The following is a 24,044-nucleotide window of genomic DNA, read 5'->3' on the forward strand; positions in this document are numbered from 1 at the left end:
AATTTTGTTGATCTTTTCTAAAAACCAGCTCCTGGATTCATTGATTTTTTTGGAGGGTTTTTTGTGTCTCTATCTCCTTCAGTTCTGCTTATTTCTTGCCTTCTGCTAGCTTTTGAATGTGTTTACTCTTGTTTCTCTAGTTCTTTTCCTTGTGATGTTAGGGTGTCAACTTTGGATCTTTCCTGCTTTCTCTTGTGGGTGTTTAGTGCTATAAATTTCCCTCTACACACTCCTTTAAATGTGTCCCAGAGATTCTGGTGTGTTGTATCTTTGTTCTCATTGGTTTCATGGAACATCTTAATTTATGCCTTCATTTTGTTATGTACCCAGTAGTCATTCAGGAGCAGGTTGTTCAGTTTCCATGTAGTTGAGTGATTTTGAGTGAATTTCTTAATTCTGAGTTCTAGTTTGATTGCACTGTGGTCTGAGAGACAGTTTATTATAATTCCTGTTCTTTTACATTTGCTGAGGAGTGCTTTACTTCCAACTATGTGGTCAATTTTGGAATATGTGCAATGTGGTGCTGAGAAGAATGTATATTCTGTTGATTTGGGGTGGAGAGTTCTGTAGATGTCTACTAGGTCTGCTTGGTGTAGAGCTGAGCTCAATTCCTGGGTATCCTTGTTAACTTTCTGTCTCGTTGATCTGTCTGATGTTGACAGTGGGGTATTAAAGTCTCCCATTATTATTGTGTGGGAGTCTAAGTCTCTTTGTAAGTCTCTAAGGACTTGCTTTATTCTGGGTGCTCCTGTATTGGGTAGTAAGCTATTCATGTTGAATTGATCCTTTTACCATTATGTAATGGCCCCTCTGTCTCTTTTCATCTTTTTCTGTTTAAAGTCTGTTTTATCAGAGACTAGGATTGTAACCCCTGCCTCTTTTTGGTTTCCATTTGCTTGATAGATCTTCCTCCATCCTTTTACTTTGAGCTGGTGTGTGTCTCTGCATGTGAATTCTCTTACCCCTTGCACTTCCTGGGTGAGGCTATGCCTCACCCTACTTCGGCTCTCACTCCGTGGGCTGCACCCACAGTCCTGAACCCACTGTCTGACACGCCCCAGTGAGATGAACCCGGTACCTTAGTTGGAAATGCAGAAATGCCCCGTCTTCTGTGTTGCTCATGCTGGGAACTGTAGCCTGGAGCTTTTCCTATTTGGCCATCTTGGAACCGCCTCTGTGTCTTTTCTTTTTTGTTTCTTTTTTTTTTTTTTTTTTTTTGAGATGGAGTTTCACTCTTGTTGCCCAGGCTGGAGTGCAGTGGTGCAACGTCTGCTCACCACAACCTCCGCCTCCTGGGTTCAAGTGATTCTCCTGCCTCAGCCTCCTGAGTAGCTGGGATTACAGGCATGTACCACCATGCCTGGCAAATTTTGCTTTTAGTAGACATGGGCTTTCTGCATGTTGGTCAGGCTGGTCTCAAACTCCTGACCTCAGGTGATCTGCCCACCTCAGCCTCCCAAAGTGCTAGGATTACAGGCGTGCGGGAGTCACTGCACCTGGCCACCTCTGTCATTTATTTATATATTTCCTTAGTCTAAAAACCATTCAGGTAGTGTCTGATTTACCAGTTTATCTCTTCCGTTAATCATGTCCTAAAGTGCTGATATTATCATTTTGCTATCTTGATCAAGAACCCCTTTTGGTTGCCCACTGTCTTCTGAATAAAGATTAACTTAATTTGTCGTTCAACGTTTGGTCCCTTTGCTGTTTGGTCATCTTTATCTCTTAACAAAACTTTTCTGCTATTGTCAAAAGGGCTTCACTTTGTCCTCTGTTGAATGTAACAGATCAGGAAACTGCCACCATCAAGCCCTGCCCACAGGCCTATCTGCCCCATCCACAGGGCAGGCACATTCCCACTGTCTCAACCCTGAGCACAGCCTCTCAGGATTGGATAATGAATGGTTTTCTTACAATTCTACTGGAAGCAGAGTAAAGATAGATTCGAACACCCCCTATTCTCTTTGAAAAATTGAAAAAGTCCTGGTTAACCTGTACTGCAGGCTAATAAGCGGTTTCCCAGGCTCTTCATCTCCATGATAGAGCCTCTTTTGACCACAGTGCAGTTAAGAAAGTGCTAGGGTATTGACTATTTTAATCCTCAGACCCAGAGTATTTGGAGGAAGTGGTAGGTAATGTAAGAGAAGCAATTTCTTATCTTGTGTTTTTCAGTGGCTCTCAAACTGAAAAAGAAGCTGTGAGTCACATATATTTGGAAAGTTATATTCCCCAAATTTATCTTGCCTTTAGGATAACCACATAACTCAATAAATAAAATCCAGGACAGTTCGTCCAGAAGGAATACAAATAAGTAAGGATGTTTTTGTTGGATAAAGAAAGTCTGACAAAGTAGAAGTAGAAAGCAAATGTCCTTTTTTCAGGTCATGACTTGGTGATTTTATACACACACACACACATGTACATACACACACACACACACACACACACACACACACACACACACACATTTTTGTAATGAATTCCACTGTCCCTCCCTCATGTTCCTCTCCATTCTGTCACATTTTCTACTTGGTTTAAGGGATACCAGCAATGAATAAGATCCCTGGTTTAAGGGATACCAGCAATGAATAAGAAAGAGAAATCCCAAGAAATGATAATTCCCAGGCTGCAGCTACATAAAATTGTTTATCAGAAAGTTTTTCTCTGCCAGGACTCTTGATTAGCTCACAGGTTACTAGCCCCTCTAATTGACTGTGCATTCTCTACTTCTATACTCAGGAACTCTGAAGGATGATGGTGGGGTTGGAGACTAGCTCAAGTAAGAGTAAAGCACCATTAGAAAACTTTGCTCTAATTTTAGAGCCTGGTGAGTGCTTCAGAAGTGCCTCTTTCCGTACTTTATCCTTTGAAACAGTGGCAGTACTGGGACAATTCCAGTTGAGCAATTTCTCTGGCTTCTTTCACTGGAAGCCTATTTGTTTCTTCCTGTCTGTGATCTTTGTTCTTCTTTTTTTCTGGTAAAACTGCCTTCATGGCAGGGTCAGCCAAACTAAACAGGCCTGATTTACCAGCAGAACATTGGCTTCCACTGTTGGGTTAAAGGGCAGAGTTCTGAGTATCAAAATACCATAATTCAGAGTTCTTCAAAGCAGTGCTCAGCCATTAGGCAGTTCATGAACATTACAAAATCTCCATCCTAAAGTAAACATAAATTGAAAAATGGTTATGTGTGCAAATAATAGTGAGAAAAACAACAGGAGTGAGACTAAAAGAAATCTGTAATTTCTCCAAGAATACTTGAACATGCTTTTCCTCTGCAACTCTATTTCCCCGAGACCCTAAAGGAGACTCTATTAGCCCCTTCTCACACTACTATGAAGAAATACTCAAGACTGGGCAATTTATAAAGGAAAGAGATTCGATTGGCTCACAGTTCTGCATGGCTGGGAAGGATTCAGAAAACTTACAATCATGGTGGAAAGGGAAGCAAACACATCTTTCTTCACATGGCAGCAGGAAAAAGAAGTGCTGAGAAAAGGGGGAAAAGCCCCTTATAAAACCATCAGCTGTCATGAGAACTCACTTGCTATCATGAGAACAGCATGAGGGTCATTGCCCCTATCATTCATTTACCTCCCATCAGGTCCCTCCCATGACATGAGAATTATGGGAACTACAATTCAAGATGAGATTTGGTTGAGGACACAGCCAAGCCATATTATTCTACCCCGGCCTGTCCCAAATCTCATGTCCTCACATAAAACACAACCATACCCTTCCAAAAGTCCTATCAAATCTTAACTCATTCCAGCATTAGCTCAAAAGTCCAAGTCCACAGTCTCATCTGAGACAAGGCAAGTCCCTTCTGTCTATGAGCCTGTAAAATCAAAAGCAATTTAGTTACTTTGTAGGTACAATGGAGGTAGAGGCATTGGGTAAATACACCCATTCCAAATGAGAGAAACTGGACAAAACAAAGGGGCTACAGGCCTCATGTAAATCTGAAATCCAATAGGGCAGTCATTAAATCTTAAAGTTTCAAAATGATCTTCTTTGACTCCATGTCTCACATTCAGGGCATGCTGATGCAAGAGGAGGGTTCCCATGGCCTTAGGCAACTCTGCCCCTGTGGCTTTGTGGGATACAGCTTCCCTTCCTGGCTGCTTTCATGGGCAGACATTGAGTGTCTGTGGCTTTTCCAGGTGCATGGTGCAAGATGCTAGTGGATCTACCATTCTGGGGTTTGGAGAACAGTGGCCCTCTTTTCACAGCTCCACTAGGCAGTACCCCAGTGGGGACTCTGTATGGGGGCTCTGACTTCACATTTCTCTTCTGCACTGCCCTAGCAGAGATTCTCTATGAGAGTTTCGTCCCTGCAGCAAACTTCTGCCTGGACATCCAGGTATTTCCATACCTCCTCTGAAATCTAGGTATAGGTTCCCAAACCTTAATTCTTGACATCTATAGACCTGCAAGCCCAACACCACATATAAGCCACCAAGGCTTGGGGCTTGCACCCTCTGAAGCAACAGCCTGAGCTTTACATTGGCCCCTTTTAGCCATGGTTAGAGCTGAAGTAGCTGGATGCAGGGCACCATATCTCGAGGCTGCATAGAGCAGGGTGACCCTGGGCCCTGTCCACGAAACCATTTTTCCCTCCTATGCCTCCAGGCTTGTGATGGAAGGGGCTGCCATGAAGGTCTCTGATATGCCCTGGAGACATTTTCCCCATTGTCTTGGTGATTAAACTTCAGCTCCTTGTTACTTATGCAAATTTCTGCACCCAGCTTGAATTTCTTCCCAGAAAATAGGGTTTTCTTTTCTATCACATCATCAGGCTACAAATTTTCCAAACTTTATGTTCTGCTTTTTTTTTTTTGTCTTTTTTTTTTTTTCCTTTTTGTGGAGAACGGGGTCTTGCTGTATTACCCAGGCAGGTCTCGAACTCCTGGACTCAAGCTATCCTCCCGCCTCTGCCTCCCTGAGAGCAGGGATTACAGGCGTGAGCCACCGTGCCCGGCATATGTTCCGCTTTTTATTGTATGCTTCACCACCTAGAAATTTCTTCCTACAGATACCATAAATAATCTCTTTCAAGTTCAAAGTTTCACAGATCTCTAGGTTGGGGCAAAATGCTGCCAGTATCTGCATAGCAAGAGTCACCTTTCCTCCAGTTCCCAACAAGTTCCTCATCTCCATCTGAGACCACCTCAGCCTGGACTTCTTTACCTATATCACTTGTCAGCATTTTAGTCAAAGCCATTCAACAAGTCTCTAGGAAGTTCCAAACTTTTCCACATTTTCCTGTCGTCTTCTGAGCCCTCGAAACTCTTCTAACCTCTGCCTGTTACCCAGTTCCAATGTCGCTTCCCCATTTTTGGGTATCTTTACAACAGCAACCCACTCTCTGCAGTACCAATTTACTGTATTAGTCCCTTCACATGCTGCTGTGAAGAAATACCCAAGATTGGGTAATCTATAAAGGAAAAAGGTTTAATTGACTCACAGTTCTGCATGGCTGAAAAGGCCTCAGGAAACTTACAATCATCATGGGAGTGGAAGCAAACATGTCCTTCTTCACAAGGCAGCAGGAGAGAGAAGTACTGATCAAAGGGAGAAAAGCTCCTTATAAAACCATCAGATCTTATGAGAACTCACTCACTGTCACAAGAACAGCATGAGGATAACCATCCCATCATTCAATTACTTTCCACTGGGTCCCTCCCACGACATATTGGGATTATGTGAACTGTAATTCAAGATAATATTTGTGTGAGGACACAGCAAAATCATATCAGAGACTCTCTCACTTGAGTAACCTGCCTGTGTTTGAACTATAGAAATGAACCACAGAGGGCCTTGGGGGAGTGACTAGGAAGAGAAGTATCGAGGAGGAGGACTAGTGACAACTCTCTGAGGGGGAAATGGTAGAAATATTTGTTGAGGATGAAAAAGAGATCTAAATGTGTCTCCTGTTACAAAGCCTGACTGTGGTGTACTATATGTTATGAGAGCAAGTGAGAAGACTTTGATGGGGTCTGGCAAGAGAAACAACTATGAAGAAGCCAGAGCAGGAGCACCAGATGCTGAGCTGAGATCTCCTGAATTAGAGGGGCCACCTCATCTTCAGTCTCCTATGAAGGGCAGCAATATTCACAGGGTCAGGAATATGGCCACATGGGGCTGAGATCATCAGCTGGGTTTATATACCAACCATTAAGTTTATGCTAATATTTGTGATTATAATGATAAATTTGCTAATATCATTAATATTTATATTGCATAGTTAACAATACAAATATTAATTAAACAATGATTCTGTGCCGGGCTTCTAAATGCTTTACTTGTGCTATAGAATGAATGTTTGTGTTTCCCTCTAATTCATTTGTTGAAACCTAATGCCCAAGGTGATGGTATTAAGAGTTGGAGCCTTTGGAAGTTGATTAGGTTCCACCCCCATGAATGGGATTAGTGCCCTTATAATAGAGGTCTGAGGAAGTTTGTCTGCCTCTTCCACCATATGAGGACACAGCAAGAAGGAACATATGAAGAACGAGTCCTCACCAGACACCAAATCTACTGGCACCTTGATCTTGGACTTCTCAGTCCCAGAACTGTGAGCATAAATTTTGTGGCTTGCAGATTACTAAGATATTTTGTCTTAGCATCCTGAATGGACTAACATATTTAGTCAGATAATAATAATCAAATTATTATCCTGATTTTACAGTTGTGGAAATTGAAGTACAGAGAGGTTAAGGGGTTTTTCAAAGTCAAATGGCTAGTAAGTGGTGGATCCAGGATTTGTGAGAAAGAGAGTCTTAAAACAAGTCTTAGAACTGTCTAAGATGAGGGTTTAGACAGTTAAAGTTTTCAGAGGCAATGTGTGTTATGTGTGGCCATTCTACCTAATCTCTACCAATCAATCTGTGAGAAAGGCCCTATGCTGCTTGCCAGGATGGGGGCTGTGGTGGAGATATATCAATACCCGACAAAGTCCTATGTGAGTGAATTTACACTCTTGTCGAGGATGTCCTATAGTTCTGGGGTGGCTCAACCCAAATTCTATTAATACTTTTTGCCCTACATTCTGAAACTGTCCTGTGCAATACCATAATTACTAGCTACACATGACTATTTAAATTTCTGTTAATTAAATTAATTAATTCGGTTTGATTTTTTAAAAATGATAAATAATAAAATTATTAAAATTAAATAAAATTAAAAATAGAATCCCTCAACTACCTACATTTCAAATGCTCAGTTGATACACATGGCTAGTGACTACCATGTTGGTCAGTACAGAAAGAAAAAATGATTTCCATCATTGCAGAAGTTATATTGGATAGCACTATTTTGCAAGGTCATCTGACTTAAAATATCTGCCAAAAGATTTCAACTAAACCCATTTCTTTTGCCTTCTTCTTTTTTTTTTTTTTTTTTTGCTCTGTTTCACATATATTGTGCTTGGGAATATCTTCTGACTCCATTAAGAAGTTAATGAAAGCCATTACCCAGAAAATGCACCTATGCAATTCTATGCAGAAATTCTTATACAACTTTGGTGGGATCATGGACTCTCTGTGTAACAGTTACCTACTAGTGCCTAGCAAATTAACTCAAAACCTAGTGGCTTAAAACACCAAAGTTTTATTATGTCACACAGTTTCATGGTTCAGGAATTTGGGAATAGCTTGGTTAATGATTCTGGTTAAAGATTCTCATTAGATTTTGCTTGAATTGCTAGATTTTGCTAATAAAAATATAAGATGCTCAGCTAAATTTGAATTCACGATAAACAAGAAATAATGTTTTAGTGTAATATATAACTAGGTTATATTTTTACCAAAAAAATTCAACATTTATCTGAAATTCAAATTTAACTGGGCAGGTGTATTTTATCTCAAAATCCTAGGTTGCAATCAATGTGTGAGTGAGCTGGGGTTTCAATCATCTGTAGACTAATGGGCTCTTGGGTCCATTCCGGAGATGATTCACTTACATGCCTTGCAGCTCAGTGCTCATTGCTTGCAGGAGTTTTTTTGCTACATGGACCTCTCCACAGGGATGCTTGAGTGTCCTTACAACACATCATGAATGAATCAAGAAAATGCACTATCACTTATGACCTTGTCTTGGAAGCCATATTCCATCATTACTGAAATATTGTATTGGTTGCACAGGTCAGTTTTATTCACTGTAGGAGGGGACTTCCTGGAGGCATGAATACCAGGAAGCAGGAATCACTGGGGCTATCTGGGAGGCTGGCTCAATTCCTTGGAATTTATACACAGATTTTATAGAATATGAGCTCCATGAACGCAAAATTTTTCTATTTTCCCTCCCTGTTGTGGTTCCAGTGGCTATAATGATGCCTTATAAAATATATAAAATGTATTCAATAAATGTTTGCTAACTGAATAAAGAAATTAACTCCTAGTCCATAATCTCTTACCCAAAAGATTCTATTGCTCTCTAAGTTTTATATAAACAAAGATGTTTCCCCAAAGAGCTTGGAGATGAAGATATTAGAATATAAGTAATAAAAATTTGCAGGGACATTCTAAAGTAATATATTAACAATGGTGCTAATAAATGATCATGATAGTGCTTTTAAGTGAGTGCCAGTATCTGTGTTAGAAACTTCATTTTAGGGCTGGGGGCTGTGACTTATGCCTATAATCCCAGCACTTTGGGAGGCCAAGGTGGGTGGATCACCTGAGGTCAGGAGTTCAAGACCAGCCTGACCAACATGGTGAAACTCTGTCTCTACTAAAAGATACAAAAATTAGCTAGGCATGGTGGTGGGTGCCTGTAATCCCAGCTACTCAGGAGGCTGAGGCAGGAGAACAGCGTGAACCCAGGAGGCAGAGCTTGCAGTGAGCCGAGATTGCACCCCTGCACTCAAGCCTGGGTGACAGAGCCAGACTCCATCTCAAAAAAAAAAAAAAAAAAAAAAGGAAACTTCTTTTTAAGTACATAATTTCATGTATGTGACCTCTCACTTATGCATTGTGAAAAACAAGAAATAATAATGATCTCGATACTATGAAGAAATGAATGCACTCATGCACACACACATACACGTGCTTGTGTGTGTTCATATGCACTATTGCTCTGGGATAAAAGTAGAAAGGAAATGATGACATTTAATAGATGTCAGACAGGGTCTTTTGTAGAAAAGTTCCTGGCATAGTCTTGACACATAAATTATAACCTGGGAGAGAATAGATAGGTTAAAGTTTATCATAAGACTGATTTTAAAAAGAGGAGTGTGGGTAGTAATTCAAAGCTGACAAAGATCTGAGAGGAAAGGGCTACATGTGGAAAACAACAGTGGACCTCTTTTTAGTGGCAGCAGAATTGTGTGGGTCAAGTTCTGCCACTTTTTGATATCTGCTGGGACTTACTTTCTCAAGATAGAGGGCTATCTTAGGCAAAGCCATGTGGCTGTCACTATCCAAATCACAGGTTATTCCTGAAGTGAACTTGTGGGATTTGCTTTTTGCTAATGGAAGCCACCAAGGAGATTCTTTAGAGGAAGAAGTATACCACCACTTCAATATCCCCATCCTAGGCAGCATCTCTTTCCTCAAAATGCTGCAAGTTTGTGAGGTAATAGGATGAAGACAGGAGTCAGATATAGGAAAAGCCAGCAGTTTATTTCTTGATGGCTTACAGAGGAATGCTTGTCTCTTTACACCTTCTCAGGAGGGTCTGCAAAGCAGCCTCAGCTGCTCTCTGGACACTAATACATGGATCTCGACGAAGTGCTTGGAGCCCTGAAATGGCAAGAATAGCAAATAAGCACATGAGGAGAGTCAGAGCCTAGCAAGAAGGGCAAACCAAGCCAAGGCCCAGCACTGAGGGTCAGACCCAAGTGGGACTCAGGTCCTCATGCTCACATTTTATCCTAAAAGGTAGGATGTGGAACTACAAGAACTGCTTTTAACATTGAAATAAGGGAAGAGAAGCCCTGACCCTGTGATCAGTAGGTTTAGGCAATTGGAAAGTTGTAGTCTATTGGTGTTTCTGATGCCTGCAAAGAGCTGGAGCTGGAGGTTGCTTTATACCCTGGAGAAATTCTAGTATCTAGAGAGCATCAGATACAATAATTGGTGCTAAGATTTTCAAGTTCTGGGTTCACGTGGAACTTAGAGTAGCAATATTTTCTCTTTTCCTAAGAAAGTAACAATATGCTGGGAAGAAACTAGGTTGGTACTCACGTGTGATCAGTTGTTCTCTGTCTAGTAACTCCACATATTGGCTGGTCAAATTGAGAATAATGGCATCTAAAGTTAATAGGAGACAATGTTACTGATTTCATTATAGAGGAAGAAGCCATGAAAAGTAGATCAGGTTAGACTCTGCACCTGGTGAGAAGGTAGATGGTAGGCTGGTGAATGAGCAAACTATATGACTTCCTTTGCACACCCTAAAATGATGTCAGGGTGACTTCTATTGGGTCCAGAGTGCCATGTCTGCAAGTAGTCACTTATCCAGAATATTTGGCAGAGTTCACAGAATGATCTTCTGAGGAGGCTAGTTGTTGGGATTTCAAATGTGTGTAAGATAGGATCTCTGTCCTCAAAAAATGTATAATGTAGTTGGGGGGATCATATATATGAGTCAAGAAGGAATCCTCATATTTTTAATTTGGTCTTAAAGGTGGTGAAGGGAGTGGGTCTGTAGTCTCTGGGCTAAATTAGTTGGAACAGGCTTCAAAGTAAGACTTAGAATTTCATGATAGAAGGATCTTTAGAGATTTACTTATGTTTTATTTTATACATCAGACAGAGAGGTAACATAAAGTTAAGTCAATTTCCAGAATCACATGGCAGAGTGAGTGGTTGCTGGCCCCCACATGAACATACTTCCCACTTGTATCATGTTGCCAAAGCTCTCAGCTTGAACTGAGCTTTGGATGTTGAGTGTGGGTTACCTTATGAGATGAGGTGAAGAAAAATATTTATGTAAGAGCAGCAGCTGGGAGCAAAGATTTGGGGAAAAGAAGGAGCAAGGACTTGGAGCCAGAAGGAGCATGAAGGGCTCAGATGGGAGGAGAATTAGTGTAGGTGAGTCAAGAGAGGTCATGAGTTTTCACTGTAAAAGGAAGCAGGTTTCTTTGAGGGAGGATGTTACGAGATGTAAGATAAAAGCCCTTCCTGGGATTTAATTTAAAAAGTTATATTGGTCATACTAGTGTTTATACTGGACAGCTTCTGGTCAAAGCAAAACTAGATGGAAAGAGCAGACATATCTGGGTAGGAAATGGGAATGTGTACTCACCTGTGAGTTTGACAGCTGCACTCCTGATCACCTCCCAGCTGCTAGTGAAGAAGGTGAAGGAGTGTGTGTGGAGGATCCACAGAATTTCCTGGTTTTTCTTGGCCTAGAAGAGATGTGAATTGCAAAGAGGGCAACTGGAAAGTGAACCTTTGTGACATTCGGCATCCTATAGGTCCTCAGAATGGATCTGTAAAGGCCAGTGAGCACTCATATAGCCATAAATTAATTGACTGAAAATTCTCTTATGCGTATGTTGATCTACATTTAATCAGGAAGGCATCAGAGTTTAAGGGATTAATCAACTGATATGAATTTTAGGAACCGAGGAGAATATATCCCAGTCAGGACTTGGGAATGGAGCAGAGGGTCCTGTGGCAGGATACCAAGGATCACTGTCATCCTTCCAAGGCAGTTCTGGCTCTGGCCAGAGATTCCTTGCTACATTGTTTGCCCTTCCGGGATTTGTCTAGACCCTTGTCCTGCCTTTTTTTGGAGGCGGAATCTATTGGACACTCACCAGTTTCACACAGAATTGCCTATAGAAATCCCTGACCCTTGGTAGATCCTGATCAAGAAGATGGTCTAATACCCTGTAGAGTTCTTGGAGGCCCAAAAAGGGAATGCAGACCATCAAGACATCACGGCAAGCCTGGAAAACAGAGTTTTCTGCATCACAGTCCAGAACATTAGGATCTCCTTCCAGAAGGGAAAAAGTGCTGAACAGTACTGGGAAAGAAGCAGTAAAAATCAGTGGTGTGAATGGCTTTATAGTCATTGCTGGCACCTTCCCAGTTTCAAGGATGGAGGAGTAAACTCGGGAAGAGATGGCAAGAAGAACCTAGAATTGGAGAAGAGGTTTTCAGATTCAGTTCTAAGGGGTGACTTTAGATTTGGCACTTTAGATCTGGCTTCTGGTGCAGCTAGACCAGGCTTATTGGTGCTTCTCAGTCATGGGGAGAGCAGGAGGTGCAGGTGTCTGTGGAGAGCACTTACAACTCCAATCTTGGGGTTGGGATCCCAAAGATGCAGAAGGAATGAGATCAGGCTCTTTTTTATTTCTTCAGCAAAAAAAATCTTCCACCTTCTTCCTGTTAGGGATGCCAGGTCCTCAAATAAGAAGATGGCAGTCAATCTCACATCATCCTGCTCCTGTGGTGATGAATGCATGTCGTGGTGAACATCCTCTCAGATGCCATTCCCTGCCAGCACACTCTCAGCTCTAACCCCACCCTTCCCACTTCAGCTAAAGAAGGCTGGAACCCAGGCACTGGTCCATCATAGTCACAGCGTCTAAATGTTCCAAGAACTCGCTTTCTTTCCCTGAAGCTTTCTCTCCACACTACATGAGTTTAAAAAAACCCTGGGTCTGGGGTTTATGTGATGCCAGAGAGTTGATTTCTGTCTTTGAGTAGCCAGTGGGGAAGTGTACCCATGACCACAGGAATGATACACAGGGGTACTCATAGAGAAAGCCAGGGAGGGCTTCTGCTAGTTGTGTATTTTACTTAGTTTGGTTGCATTACTAGCTTAGAATTATGGGGTCTCTAATCTTAATTGTCCAAGGCCTAGTACTGTTCTCCATGACACCAAATATTTTCTAAAGGGATTACAGGCAGTTTGGGAATTTGGGCCTTGGTTGTTAGAGAGGTTAAACACAGAAGTGCTTAGCTCTACTCTTGAGTATGTGAAGTCTTGGAACTTTCTTGTTTTTTTTTTGTCCAGGATGGCAAGCAATGATTTTAGGAAACCAAGAGAGGCCAGGTGCGGTGGCTCATGCCTGTAATCCCAGCACTTTGGGAGGCTGATGCGTGTGGATCACTTGAGGTCAGGAGTTTGAGACCAGCCTGGCCAAAATGGTGAAACTTTGTCTCTACTAAAAATATATAAATTAGCCAGTCCTGGTGGTGTGTGCCTGTAGTCACAGCTACTTGGTAGGCTGAGGCACAAGAATTGCTTTAATCTGAGAGGAGGAGGCTGTAGTGAGCCAAGATCGTGCCACTGAATTCCAGTGGTGAATGAGTGGGACTCTGTGTCCAAAAAAAAAAAAAAAAAAAAAAAAAAAGAAAAAGAAAAAGGAAAAGAAAAAAGAAAACAAGAGAAAGGTGGTGGAGGAAGATGGCCTCCTGCTATCTCGTTAGAGTTATGTTTCAGAGTTCCGACAGGGAAGAAACGAAGCGAGATGAATTTCATGGAAGTTTTTTTTTATTTTTAGGCCCAGAAAAACAGTTTAAAATACCCATATGAACAAAGAGGGATTAAAGAAAAAGCAGTCCTGAATAGCAGAATATTATTTAGATAAACAATAAAGTTAATATAGATCTTCTAAAAAAATGACGGTTTGTTGGGAAAAGGCCGGAAAAGCTCAGATGTGACTTTGTATAATGAAAATGAAAGTAGAAACACATTCTTTAGATTTATGAGGAATAAGGTCAGGATATATTTTTAAAAGATACCTCTTTAGAAAGAGAAAGCTAACCAAAAACAAGGTGCCAGAAAAGTGGAGAAGCATCTGGTTAAAAAAGTTTGAATTTTGCAAAATCAATGAGCTAATGATAGCTCCAGGAACAATCAACCAATCGAGATGATGAAAAATCTGAAAGAAAAAGTGGCAAAAGTGTTTTGGGTGCTGGGAGAAATATTAGAGAACGTCTAGTCCAATGTCCTCATGTTTGCTTGAGAACATTGAGTCACAGAGGGTAAAGCGATTGCTCAGGGTGACAGGGTGGGGAATAGTAGCAAGAAGGGAATGGAGCATGTGGCAGCAGCCACATTTCCTGTTCTATCATTTCATTCAAGTGTCACCATGTTTTGAAAAGTCTAATAAAGTATTTAAATATTGAAAGAACCAAAGAAAGGAAACTTGGAGATTATAGAGAGCTATGCTTAATCTACAGAAAAATATCGGGGCAATAGATCATAGAGTTAAATATACTTATGTAAAGATGGCATTACTGGAGAACAGATAAGAGCTAAAGTTTTGTCAACTTTACTTTTATGCACACATGATGGAGTTGACACCTATTAGAGATGAGCAAGGTCTGAGCTAACAACCAGCAAGACTTTAGCACATTTTATCCTTCTCTGATGACACTGAGAAACATTATCTTGACCACGAAATTGTTAAGTGGACTTGTGATTTACTGGAGGCTCAGATCTAAAAGAATGATTATCAGATCAACAACAATCCAGGAAACTTAACAGCTGGGGTTCTGAAGGAGTGACGTCAGCCCTGTGCAATGAAGAAAAAGAATATCGTTGTTATTTTTACCCCAGTAAGCATTTTTGAGGACAAGATAATTAAAAGTTGCTGGGTTTTTTTGTTTTGTTTTGTTTTTTGTTTTTTTTTTGGAGACAGAGTTTCACTCTTGTTGCCCAGGCTTTAGTGCAGTGGCATGATCTTGGCCTTTCTCCAAGCGATTCTTGGCCTTATTCAAGCGATTTTCCTGTCTCAGTTTCCCGAGTAGCTGGGATTACAGGCATGCACCAGCACACCTGGTTAATTTTTGTATTTTTACTAGAGGTAGGGTTTCACCACGTTGGCCAGGCTGGTCTCAAACTACTGACCTCAAGTGATCCATCAGCCTCAGCCTTCCAAAGTGCTGGGATTACAGGCATGAGCCACCATGCCTAGCCTAAAAGTGATATTGGTTAATTGGAGGAAATAGTTGGAAACAAGCAGAAAGATATTTTCAAAGGCCAGGTTTAGGCTAGCACATACACAAGAAAAACTGCAAAAATACAAAACTGAAGAATAATGTGGGCACATATTACAGACTAAAATCTAGAGGTTCATATAGTTAGCATGACAAGATCAAGAAGAAACGGCAAAATTTTACAAAAATGGAGCAAAGAAATAGGAAAAGGTTGGATTTGAGAGCTAATATTTCCTTAGATTCTATTCAATACTTCTTGAGCCTCATTTAGAGGTCCAACTCAGTCACAGGCTTGCAAAATATTTAATGAGCAGAAAAATTAGGTTTATGATGAATAATGAGGGAAATGAAGACTGCTCAAGTAAGGTAAACAGGTAATCAAATAAAGCCTTAATGTTTATGAAGAATGCACTAGAGAAGGCAACTAGCAGTTTTCCATCTCCTCTGACAATAGCCCATGAGGAAGCAGGTTTAGATTACAAAATAATAGGTTTGGGTTAAAAATATTTTTACATCGATGGCAATGAATAACCAAAAATAAATACTAAAATGTGCTTCCTGGAAGGCATAAGGGAAAATTACCCTCTGCCTAGGACTGCTCACTGATCTTCTTTTGAAATTGGGATTATGGAGCAGGCAAACTTTTTCTCTAAAAGGCCAGACAGTAAATAGTTTAAACTCCGTAGGTCCTAAGGTCTCTGTAACAGCCAATCAACCCTGTTAGTGGAGTGTAAAGGCAGCAATAGACAATAAGTAATCAATGAGTATGGCTGTGTTCCAATAAAATTTTATTTACAAGAACAGGCTGTGGGTGGGATTTGGTCCATGGACTACAGCTTACTGATGCCTAGATAAAATGAGTCTCTGAATGTTGGAAGTGGAAAGATAAGTGTTAGAAGCAACACTGTCTTTATTCAGGTCCTAGTTCGTCTTTGAGCACTGTCATAATTTATGCTTCCCCCTAAAGCAACCTTGAGATGAGGACTTAGGTGCAGGTAATTTATTGGGAGGTGAGCCCAGGAAGCATGCCAGGGAGTGGGAATGAGATAGGGAAGGGAGGAAAGCCAAGAAAGGAAGTATTAATGAGTGTGTTACTGTTATGAACAAGTGGAGCTCAATCTTTCTGAGGGGTGAGGAAGCCGGGAAATTTATCTACAAACTCTTGTTTCTTATTGTTTGAGGGTCCTTCCCAGGGCATTTCTTCCCCCAACAATCCTGGCTCACCCAGCTTAGACCAATCATGCCTGCCAAGCCACAGAGCACCCTCAGGCAGAGACACACAGGAAGCCATCAGCTTGTATGGAGATTGTCTGCAGGTGACTTGTCTGGGTCAGGTCAAGGAATATGGGTGGGACACTGACAATGTCTTCTGTGAACACTACCTGAACCTTTTTCTGTTCCTTAACTTCTGGAGAGGGAAGATTCCTAAACAGGCTCACTTACATCTTCAAAGAAGGTCCTTGTTTGCAGCACTATTTCCTTGAAGTAGAAGCTCACGTCTCGGTCTGTGAGCAGATTCAGGATTTTTTTTAGAGCCTTCAAGCTTTCACAGACGACTTCGGTGCGAGCCAGGTGATACAGGCCTCTGATGATAGATTCTAGCATTAACTGCTTATGTTTCTTCACCTATTTTGAAATAAGACCTCTTAATCTTCAAAATTGTTCTATGCGTATCTGGAATAGGGAAGCAGTCCTCAGACAAGAGGACTGAAATTTTGTCAGGGTCACACGTACTTCAACCCAAGAACTACTACTTCAGCAATGTATCTGGATTTCCAATTAATTTTTATGCAACTACTAGGTGTGGGTTAGGAAGTAATTATTTCAAAACTCTACTTAAGTGAACCATTTCCCCTTAGAATGCCTTTTACCTTGTGAGGAGCCCCAGATGCTGTGTTGCCGAGCCCTCGGATGGCCATCTGCCTCAGAGTGGCGGTGGAGTCCCAGGCACTTTGATCCATCAAGATCAGCACATCTCGCAGATTCCCATGCTTCCAAAGGATTGGCTCCTTCATGAGCTGAAACCAACACACTCCTCCCCTTTAGTTAAGGGTGTGGCCCCCCACTTCAGGAGAGTGCCAAAGACGTCATAAGTACAATTAAAGAGAGGACCCCACTGCTTGTGGAGCAGAGGAGGAAGCCCTCTGGGGAACCAGCAAGCCTTGCTGAAGCTGAGCTCTAGATGTGAGCAGCGCACAGGTCAGGCTTACATGGTGCTGTGAACCCGGTTACCTGCATAAGAGATGTCTAGTCTCAGTGGAAAATGGGGCAGGGAAAACAGGAATGACTGATAGTTTTCCTTCTCTGGATTGGCTGGAATAGTCTTTAGGCCGGAATTTGAAGCATCAGTGCTACAATGCTTTGTTTCATCCCTCACAGATTTATTGTCCCCTTTTCTCTGTCTTGTTCAAACTAGAGGGCAGGAGGTGGGTGAGGTGGTTTATTTTTCCTCTTTCACCCCCTGCTTAGGTACCATATCTCTGGCAGTAGCTGGTCTCTCCTCTATTAAAGCCCCCCACTTAGAAGTCTCTCTTCCCTGGTTCCAGTGCACATTGGGCTCCAGACCCTAAGAGAAATACCCCAAGGGGACCCAGTGAGTGTGCTCTGAGGGCTGCTCTCCCTTGCCTCAGAGAAGAAAGCGGTGCCAGTTATCCGGTAGTTCTCCGAGGAGGAGGTGAGAGATGAGAGCAGCTGTTCCATGATGTCCAGTATGACTCCATGTTGCCACACTGCCATGCTCCTAGAAAATGCACGTTGTAGCAGAGACTTATTTTTCTAAACAATGGAGGAAATCTTGGTCTATTTGTTCATCAGGCAAGTAATTTGTCTAAAAAGGAATGCTTGGCTGGGGGTGGTAGCTCATGCCTGTAATCCTAGCACTTTGGGAGGCTGAGGCAGGTGGATTGCCTGAGCTCAGAAGTTCGAGACCAGCCTGGGCAACACGGTGAAACTAAACCATCTCTACTAAAATACAAAAAATTAGCCAGACATGGCAGTGTGCGCCTGTAGTCCCAGCTACTCAGGAGGCTGAGGCAGGAGAATTGTTTGAACCCAGGAGGCAGAGGTTGCAGTCAGCCGAGATTGCCCCACTGCACACTCCAGCCTGGGTGAAGAGCAAGACTCTTGTCTAAAAAAAAAAAAAAAAAAAAAAAAAAGAGACACTTGATGAAAGCCCACCAGGGCTTAAATTTTAAAATGACCTATCCAACTGTCCCATTTAAATGTAGTTTGAAAACCCATCAAAAAGCAGGCTAAGGACATGAATAGATAATTCTCAAAAGAAGATATACAAATGGCCAACAAACATATGGAAAAATGCTCAACATCACTAATGATCAGGGAAATGCAAATCAAAACCACAATGCGATACCACCCCACTCCTGTAAGAATGGCCGTAATAAAAAAAAATTTTAAAAAAAGATGTTGGCATGGATGCCATGAAAAGAGAACACTTTTTCACTGTTGGTGGGAATGCAAACTAGTACAACCACCATGGAACAGTGGAACTTCTTGAAGAACTAAAAGTAGATCTACTGGTTAATCTAGCAATCCCACTACTAGGTATATCTACCCAGAGGAAAAGAAGTCATTATACAAAAAAGATACTTGTACACGCATGTTTACAGCAGCACAATTTGCAATTGCAAAAATATAAAACCAGTCCAAATGCCCATTAATCAACGAGTGGATAAAGAAAATGTGGTGTGTGTGTATATATATATATATATATATATATATATATATATATACACTATGGAATACTACTCAGCCATAAAAACGAGTGAAATAATGGCATTCACAGCAACCCAGATGGAACTAGAGACTATTACTCTATGTGAAGTAACTCAGGAATGGAAAAGCAAACATTGTATGTTCTGTCTCATATGTGGGAGCTAAGCTATTAAGATGCAAAGACATAAGAATGATACATTGGACTTTGGGGGTTTGGGGGAAGGAGCAGGAGTGGGGTGAGGGATAAAAGACTACACATTGGGTAAAGTGTACACTCCTCAGGTGATGGGTGCACCAAAATCTCAGAAATCATCACTAAAGAACTTATTCATGTAATCAAACATGACCTGTTCCCCAAAAACCTACTGAAATAAAAAAATAAAAAAGTTTTTGAAAAGCTGATTAAAAAAATGTTCAACAGAATTCTAGGTATGTGAATATTAAATATTTCTTTCAAAAAATAAGTATAGTTTGTCTAAAGATATTCACCTGAATCATGTTTCTTGAGGTGAGTGGTGCATGTGGGGCTGATCTTACCATCTCTTCGCACTCCCTTTTCCTTCTTCCCTGTTTGTCCTCCTTCGACTATTAGTCCTAAGTGAATCATTATGCTCAGTGAAGTTGCCTGTATTGCACGTTTTTTTCTGTTTTTTTGTTTGTTTGTTTGTTTGTTTTTGTTTTTGTTTTCTTCTTTGTATCTGGTTCTAGAAAGTCTGCACATTACCTGGCCAGTGAACATACGCCTACGTGATGGGTACTAGGACTGCTGAGGAGAGTCCATAAGTTGTCCCCCTCATCAGATTCCTTTGCAAGGCCTTCTCTCATGGCTTGGGCTTGCAAACATCTTAGAGTAGCAGTTGAAAGCCTAAAGAAGACAGTCAGCATTACAAAACTAAGTCAACCCTTATAGGGAATTGCAAATTCCCAAGTTTACTTTCCCACTCCTCACAATGCTTTCCCACCCTTGGACTAGAGGATGTTGTGTAAGGGAAAAACAGGCAGCCCTATGCTCACATTTTAGCCTTAGGATCCTTGGGGACATTCAGATGACGTAGGCCAGTAAGTAATGCCACAAAATCTTGTCAACACTCCCCCCATAAGAAAAAATAAGCCATAAGAATAAAAAGTGAAAAATACCATATTTCACTGATTCTAAAACAACATCTCTGAAATCAGGATGCATCTTGCAGTAGACGTGTGTTACAATTGTTCTTGGCCAGACAGTACTTGTGACGTAGTTACTATTGTCTGTGCATTCACATCTGTTGCCTGTTTAGGTATAGCTCTTTATATTACCATCATTTTAGTAAAGTTACATGTATTATTGGAACTATTACTTTTAATAGTAAAAACAGATATTACTTTTGCACCAACCTAATACATGTGTTGAATCTAAATGGTGTTTAAAGTGTCTTTAAAAATGTTGCACTATAATTTTACATTGGACTGAAAAGTTATGCAAAAGGCAAGGAAACAGAATGATGTGATATAAAATGAAAATTTACACCTCACAGTCCTAAAAGAGTTCTTTTGATAAGTACAGAATAAAAATTTTAAAGTTTAAGAAAGCATTGATTCACTGCTTACTTTGGAGTCCTTTTCTGTTTTCTCAATGGTATGCAAAAATGCTTATTTTTCAATTGCTGAAGTCTCAGAGTTTATGAAATATGGTATTTATTTTTATTTTTCTTCTTTCCCTGGTGGACTTGAAGATCACAAGATTCCAGCCTCTCTAGGAAGATCTCAATGATAGAAACCAAAGATAATACAGTAGTTCCTCTAGGAAAGAAAGCATAGACCCTTATTCTTTAAGTGACTATTCTGTGTAGCTACACTGGATACTGGCTCAAGAAGAACTATGGTGTCATGGCTTAGGGACAGTAGAGCCTTGTTTCTTCATGGACAATGGATGTTATGACAGAAAGGGCAGACCCTGACTTCTGCAATGCTGCTCCTGGAGTCTGGGATTAGGACTTCTGTGGAAGATGCTTCCTGATTGGCCATTTACCTGCAGGGGTCTGGGATCTGCTGCTGTTCTCCCTGCTGCATCACATGCCGCCTGCGGCTCCAGGAAGAAGTGGGCATCTTCTGGCCCAGTGTGCAGCTAACCAGCTTCAGGAGGAGAGTGAACAGCTCTGGATACAAGCCGGTGACAGAGGTGCCTATTGAGATCACTTCATACATAGCACAGGCCACCTGAGAGGAGAAAGGGCCTCTTGGTCAGGCAGTCTCATTTCCTCCAACACCATCTTCTCTCTGGGCTGATTTTCAACTTTGTTTTCTCCACCAGTAAAAACACATAGAAATGGGAGGGTTTATTGTCTGGAAATTTCTCAACTCAGGGACTGCCATGTTAGTCCTGTGACTGCCAGGGGATACTAGTCATGTAAAATAAAATGTTTTCAGCATTGGGGTTTTTCAACAAAAACGGGTCTTTCGGATATCTTCCAGATTAATCTAGAAATATAGATACATAGATTTTGGGGGTGGGGGTTGATGAGAAATTTGCTTCTAAAAATGATCAGCCACAGACAAAAGTACAGCCATAACTATAAACTGAATAAAGTTAGGGTATGAGAGAAGAAGGAGGTGTCATTAATGTGAGAGCACTAAGCTCCACGTGGGGATAGATCATAGAGGATGGCACAGTCTCAGGCAAGTGATGGGTTTAGGCTGTCCAACTCACTGAAATTGCCTCAACCCTGGCGATGTCATCTTCTAACTCGGTCTCCAGTTTGCCTATTAAGGCTTGCAAGAGTTTCCCACTGGAGGCTGGCTTTTCAGCCAGCGCCTTCCACAATGTCTTTGTGTCCCTAGGGTGGCAAAGCAGGAAATTGGTAGATAAGGCACAACCCCTCAGGCTCTAAGCTTCTCCATCTGACTCACTCTAAAATCACATTATGACTAAACATAATTTCAAGGGCAGATGGACATGCTGCCATGCCTGGGGATAAGAAAGATGTTTTACGTAACAATTCAGCAACCTAGCCTTGGGTTGCAGAACTTTGTTAAAGTCCACTAAGATGGGAACCTCTCATGTAGGTGCATTCTAGGCCACCAGAAAAAGGAGAATATTCACTTTTTAATATTCTCTTATTCCTATGGCGTATGGTTAAAAATATTATTATGCAATACATATATATCTTATATATATGAAAAGCACTTGGAAAAACCTTATTTGTGATTCAAATACCAATTGTTAAATTGTTATTCAGATGAGCTATTTTCAACCTTTGTTTGCTATCTTGCTCTCAAACCATAAATCCCTCCCCAAGGCCTTTCAGAGTGGCCTTCCCTAGGAGAAGGAATCAGTTCAATAAGGATCTACCTGTCAAAGGGCAGAGGCTTCTGTAAAAGGTTGACAACAACTGTTTCCATGTGAAAGCTGGCTATCTGGGAGATGGCTTCTAGCATGAACTGAAAACTTTCTTCTTTTTGTCTGAGGACTGGCATGTGATGGTAAATTGTGCTTAAGATCTCCAATAGCTAAAGAGAAAAAAGCCAAGTCAAACATTAAGTTGCCATTTTCCCTCTATGTGAATGACTCAGAACAGGTACCTGTCATGGGTGGGCAGTTGATGAATTCTAAATAATGTTAAAAATAATAATTGATTTCACATGTGGCCTATTTCTCACTTAGGAGGATTATTCATGAATTGGGTATTTATTCCTAATTCAATTTAGGAAACATTTTGTGAAAGAGTGTATTATGACAGTTGCTATGTTTGCCATTGTTGGAATTTACCACAGATGAAAAAGATGTACCCCTTTTGCAAAAGGAGTGAGTGACCCAATAAAAAATATCAATCATAGACCTAAAGGCCTGTAGTTCAAGGCAGTCTATGGCAAATGGTATACATGAGGTGCATACAACCAGAATCCAGGAGGAATTGATTCACACTAGAGGGCCATTTGCTTTGGGTCTTAAAGCATTTGTAGCAATTTCAAAAGGCAAGGTGGAGACAGATGGTGGGGAAGGGCATCCTTGTCAGAAAGAAGAAAATCAGATAAAGATGTGAAGTTAAAAGACATGAGAATAGGTGGAGCACAGAGGATTTTTAGGGCAGTGCAACCACTCTGTATGATCTTATACTGGTGGATACATGTCATTACACATTTGTCAAACCCATGACTGTACAACACCAGGAATGAACCCTAAACCCTAAAGTCCATGGAACTGTGGACTTTGGGTGATGATGTGTAATTGTAGGTTTACCAATCATAACAAATCTACTCTGGCGGGAGATATTGATAGTTGGGAGGCTGTGTGCATGTAAGGGGAGTGGGTAGATGGGAACTGTGCTTAATTTTGCTGTGAACCTAAAACTGCTCTAAAAAATCTATTTTTAAAAAAATCATGGGATCATGGGCATAAGAAAATGCTGAGATTTCTAGTGTAGGAGAACTCCAGGCTGGAGTGTAGAGAGAATAAGGGTAATAAAAGGAAGATGACTTTATAGAAAAGATGAACCCAGATCTCAGAGTACTGAATGCCACCTTTATGGATTTGGATGTCAATCTGTGGGCAGTAAGGAACGATATCATACATTTGGATTTTTGACATGGAAAAAGGCATATATCTATGCTAAAGTAACTTTGCTTCTAGTAGACATTTCTCTCTCTTATTTTGGATAGACATTTAAGTTAGACATTAATTTAAAATATATTTTATCTGAATTACAATTCCTTAGTTATAAATAGCCCCCCTTTATGATTACTACAGATTTCCAGCTCAATGAGGGTTGGAGAGTATTTAGGTCCCTATTGTAAGCCTTTGCCTACTGTGTGAACAACTCTTTATGCTATACACTCAAATATATGGACATTCCACATTTATCAATTTATCTATTTTGGCTGTCCAGTGCCTACCACATAGTATATACTCAATAAATGTTTTCAAAAAGACTTATTGAAAAGTAATTGGCACAGAGGAAATTTTCAATGCCCTTAACACAAAAGCTGTGCTTTGGAGAGTCTTTAAATTGAGAGTAGTTGACTGGACTATAGGGACAAGAACTTCTTTCTCTTACTCCCTTTGAATTGCTTTCATTTAGTTAAAGACTTTTTCCTTTTTTTTTTTTTTTTTTTTTTTTTTTGAGACAAAGAGTCTTGCTCTGTTGTCCAGACTGTAGAGCAGTAGCACAATCTCAGCTCACTACAACCTGTGCCTCCATGGTTCAAGTGATTCTCCTGCCTCAGCCTCCCAAGTAGCTGGGATTACAGGCACCTGTCACTATGCCCAGCTAATTTTTGTATTTTTAGTAGAGACGAGGTTTCTCCATGTTGCTCAGGCTTGTCTCAAACTCCTGTCCTCAAGTGATCTACCTGCCTTGGCCTCCCAAAGTACTGGGATTACAGGCGTTAGCCACCTCACTCAGCCCACTTTTCCCTTCTTATTAATATTTGAAT

The 24,044-nt window shown here is 41.0% G+C and overlaps 1 protein-coding gene across 1 annotated transcript in view; it reads right to left on the reverse strand.

The window, feature by feature from the left end:
• Nucleotides 1-9,604: 9,604 nt before the first annotated feature.
• Nucleotides 9,605-24,044, reverse strand: part of MROH2B (maestro heat like repeat family member 2B) — a 69,856-nt gene continuing 55,416 nt past the window's right edge. Inside the window, exons 31-42 of the mRNA XM_010381757.2 lie at nucleotides 21,964-22,121; nucleotides 21,322-21,448; nucleotides 20,644-20,831; nucleotides 19,360-19,500; nucleotides 17,529-17,643; nucleotides 16,775-16,921; nucleotides 16,347-16,529; nucleotides 12,244-12,399; nucleotides 11,768-11,899; nucleotides 11,251-11,353; nucleotides 10,188-10,253; nucleotides 9,605-9,743 (exon numbers count right to left, since the gene is read on the reverse strand). Of these exons, the coding sequence (XP_010380059.2) occupies nucleotides 9,637-9,743; nucleotides 10,188-10,253; nucleotides 11,251-11,353; nucleotides 11,768-11,899; nucleotides 12,244-12,399; nucleotides 16,347-16,529; nucleotides 16,775-16,921; nucleotides 17,529-17,643; nucleotides 19,360-19,500; nucleotides 20,644-20,831; nucleotides 21,322-21,448; nucleotides 21,964-22,121 (1,623 nt within the window). The 3' untranslated portion in view covers nucleotides 9,605-9,636. The remainder of the gene's footprint in view (nucleotides 9,744-10,187; nucleotides 10,254-11,250; nucleotides 11,354-11,767; nucleotides 11,900-12,243; nucleotides 12,400-16,346; nucleotides 16,530-16,774; nucleotides 16,922-17,528; nucleotides 17,644-19,359; nucleotides 19,501-20,643; nucleotides 20,832-21,321; nucleotides 21,449-21,963; nucleotides 22,122-24,044) is intronic.

Source organism: Rhinopithecus roxellana, chromosome 3 (genome assembly GCF_007565055.1).
Source record: "Rhinopithecus roxellana isolate Shanxi Qingling chromosome 3, ASM756505v1, whole genome shotgun sequence".
NCBI lineage: Eukaryota > Metazoa > Chordata > Mammalia > Primates > Cercopithecidae > Rhinopithecus > Rhinopithecus roxellana.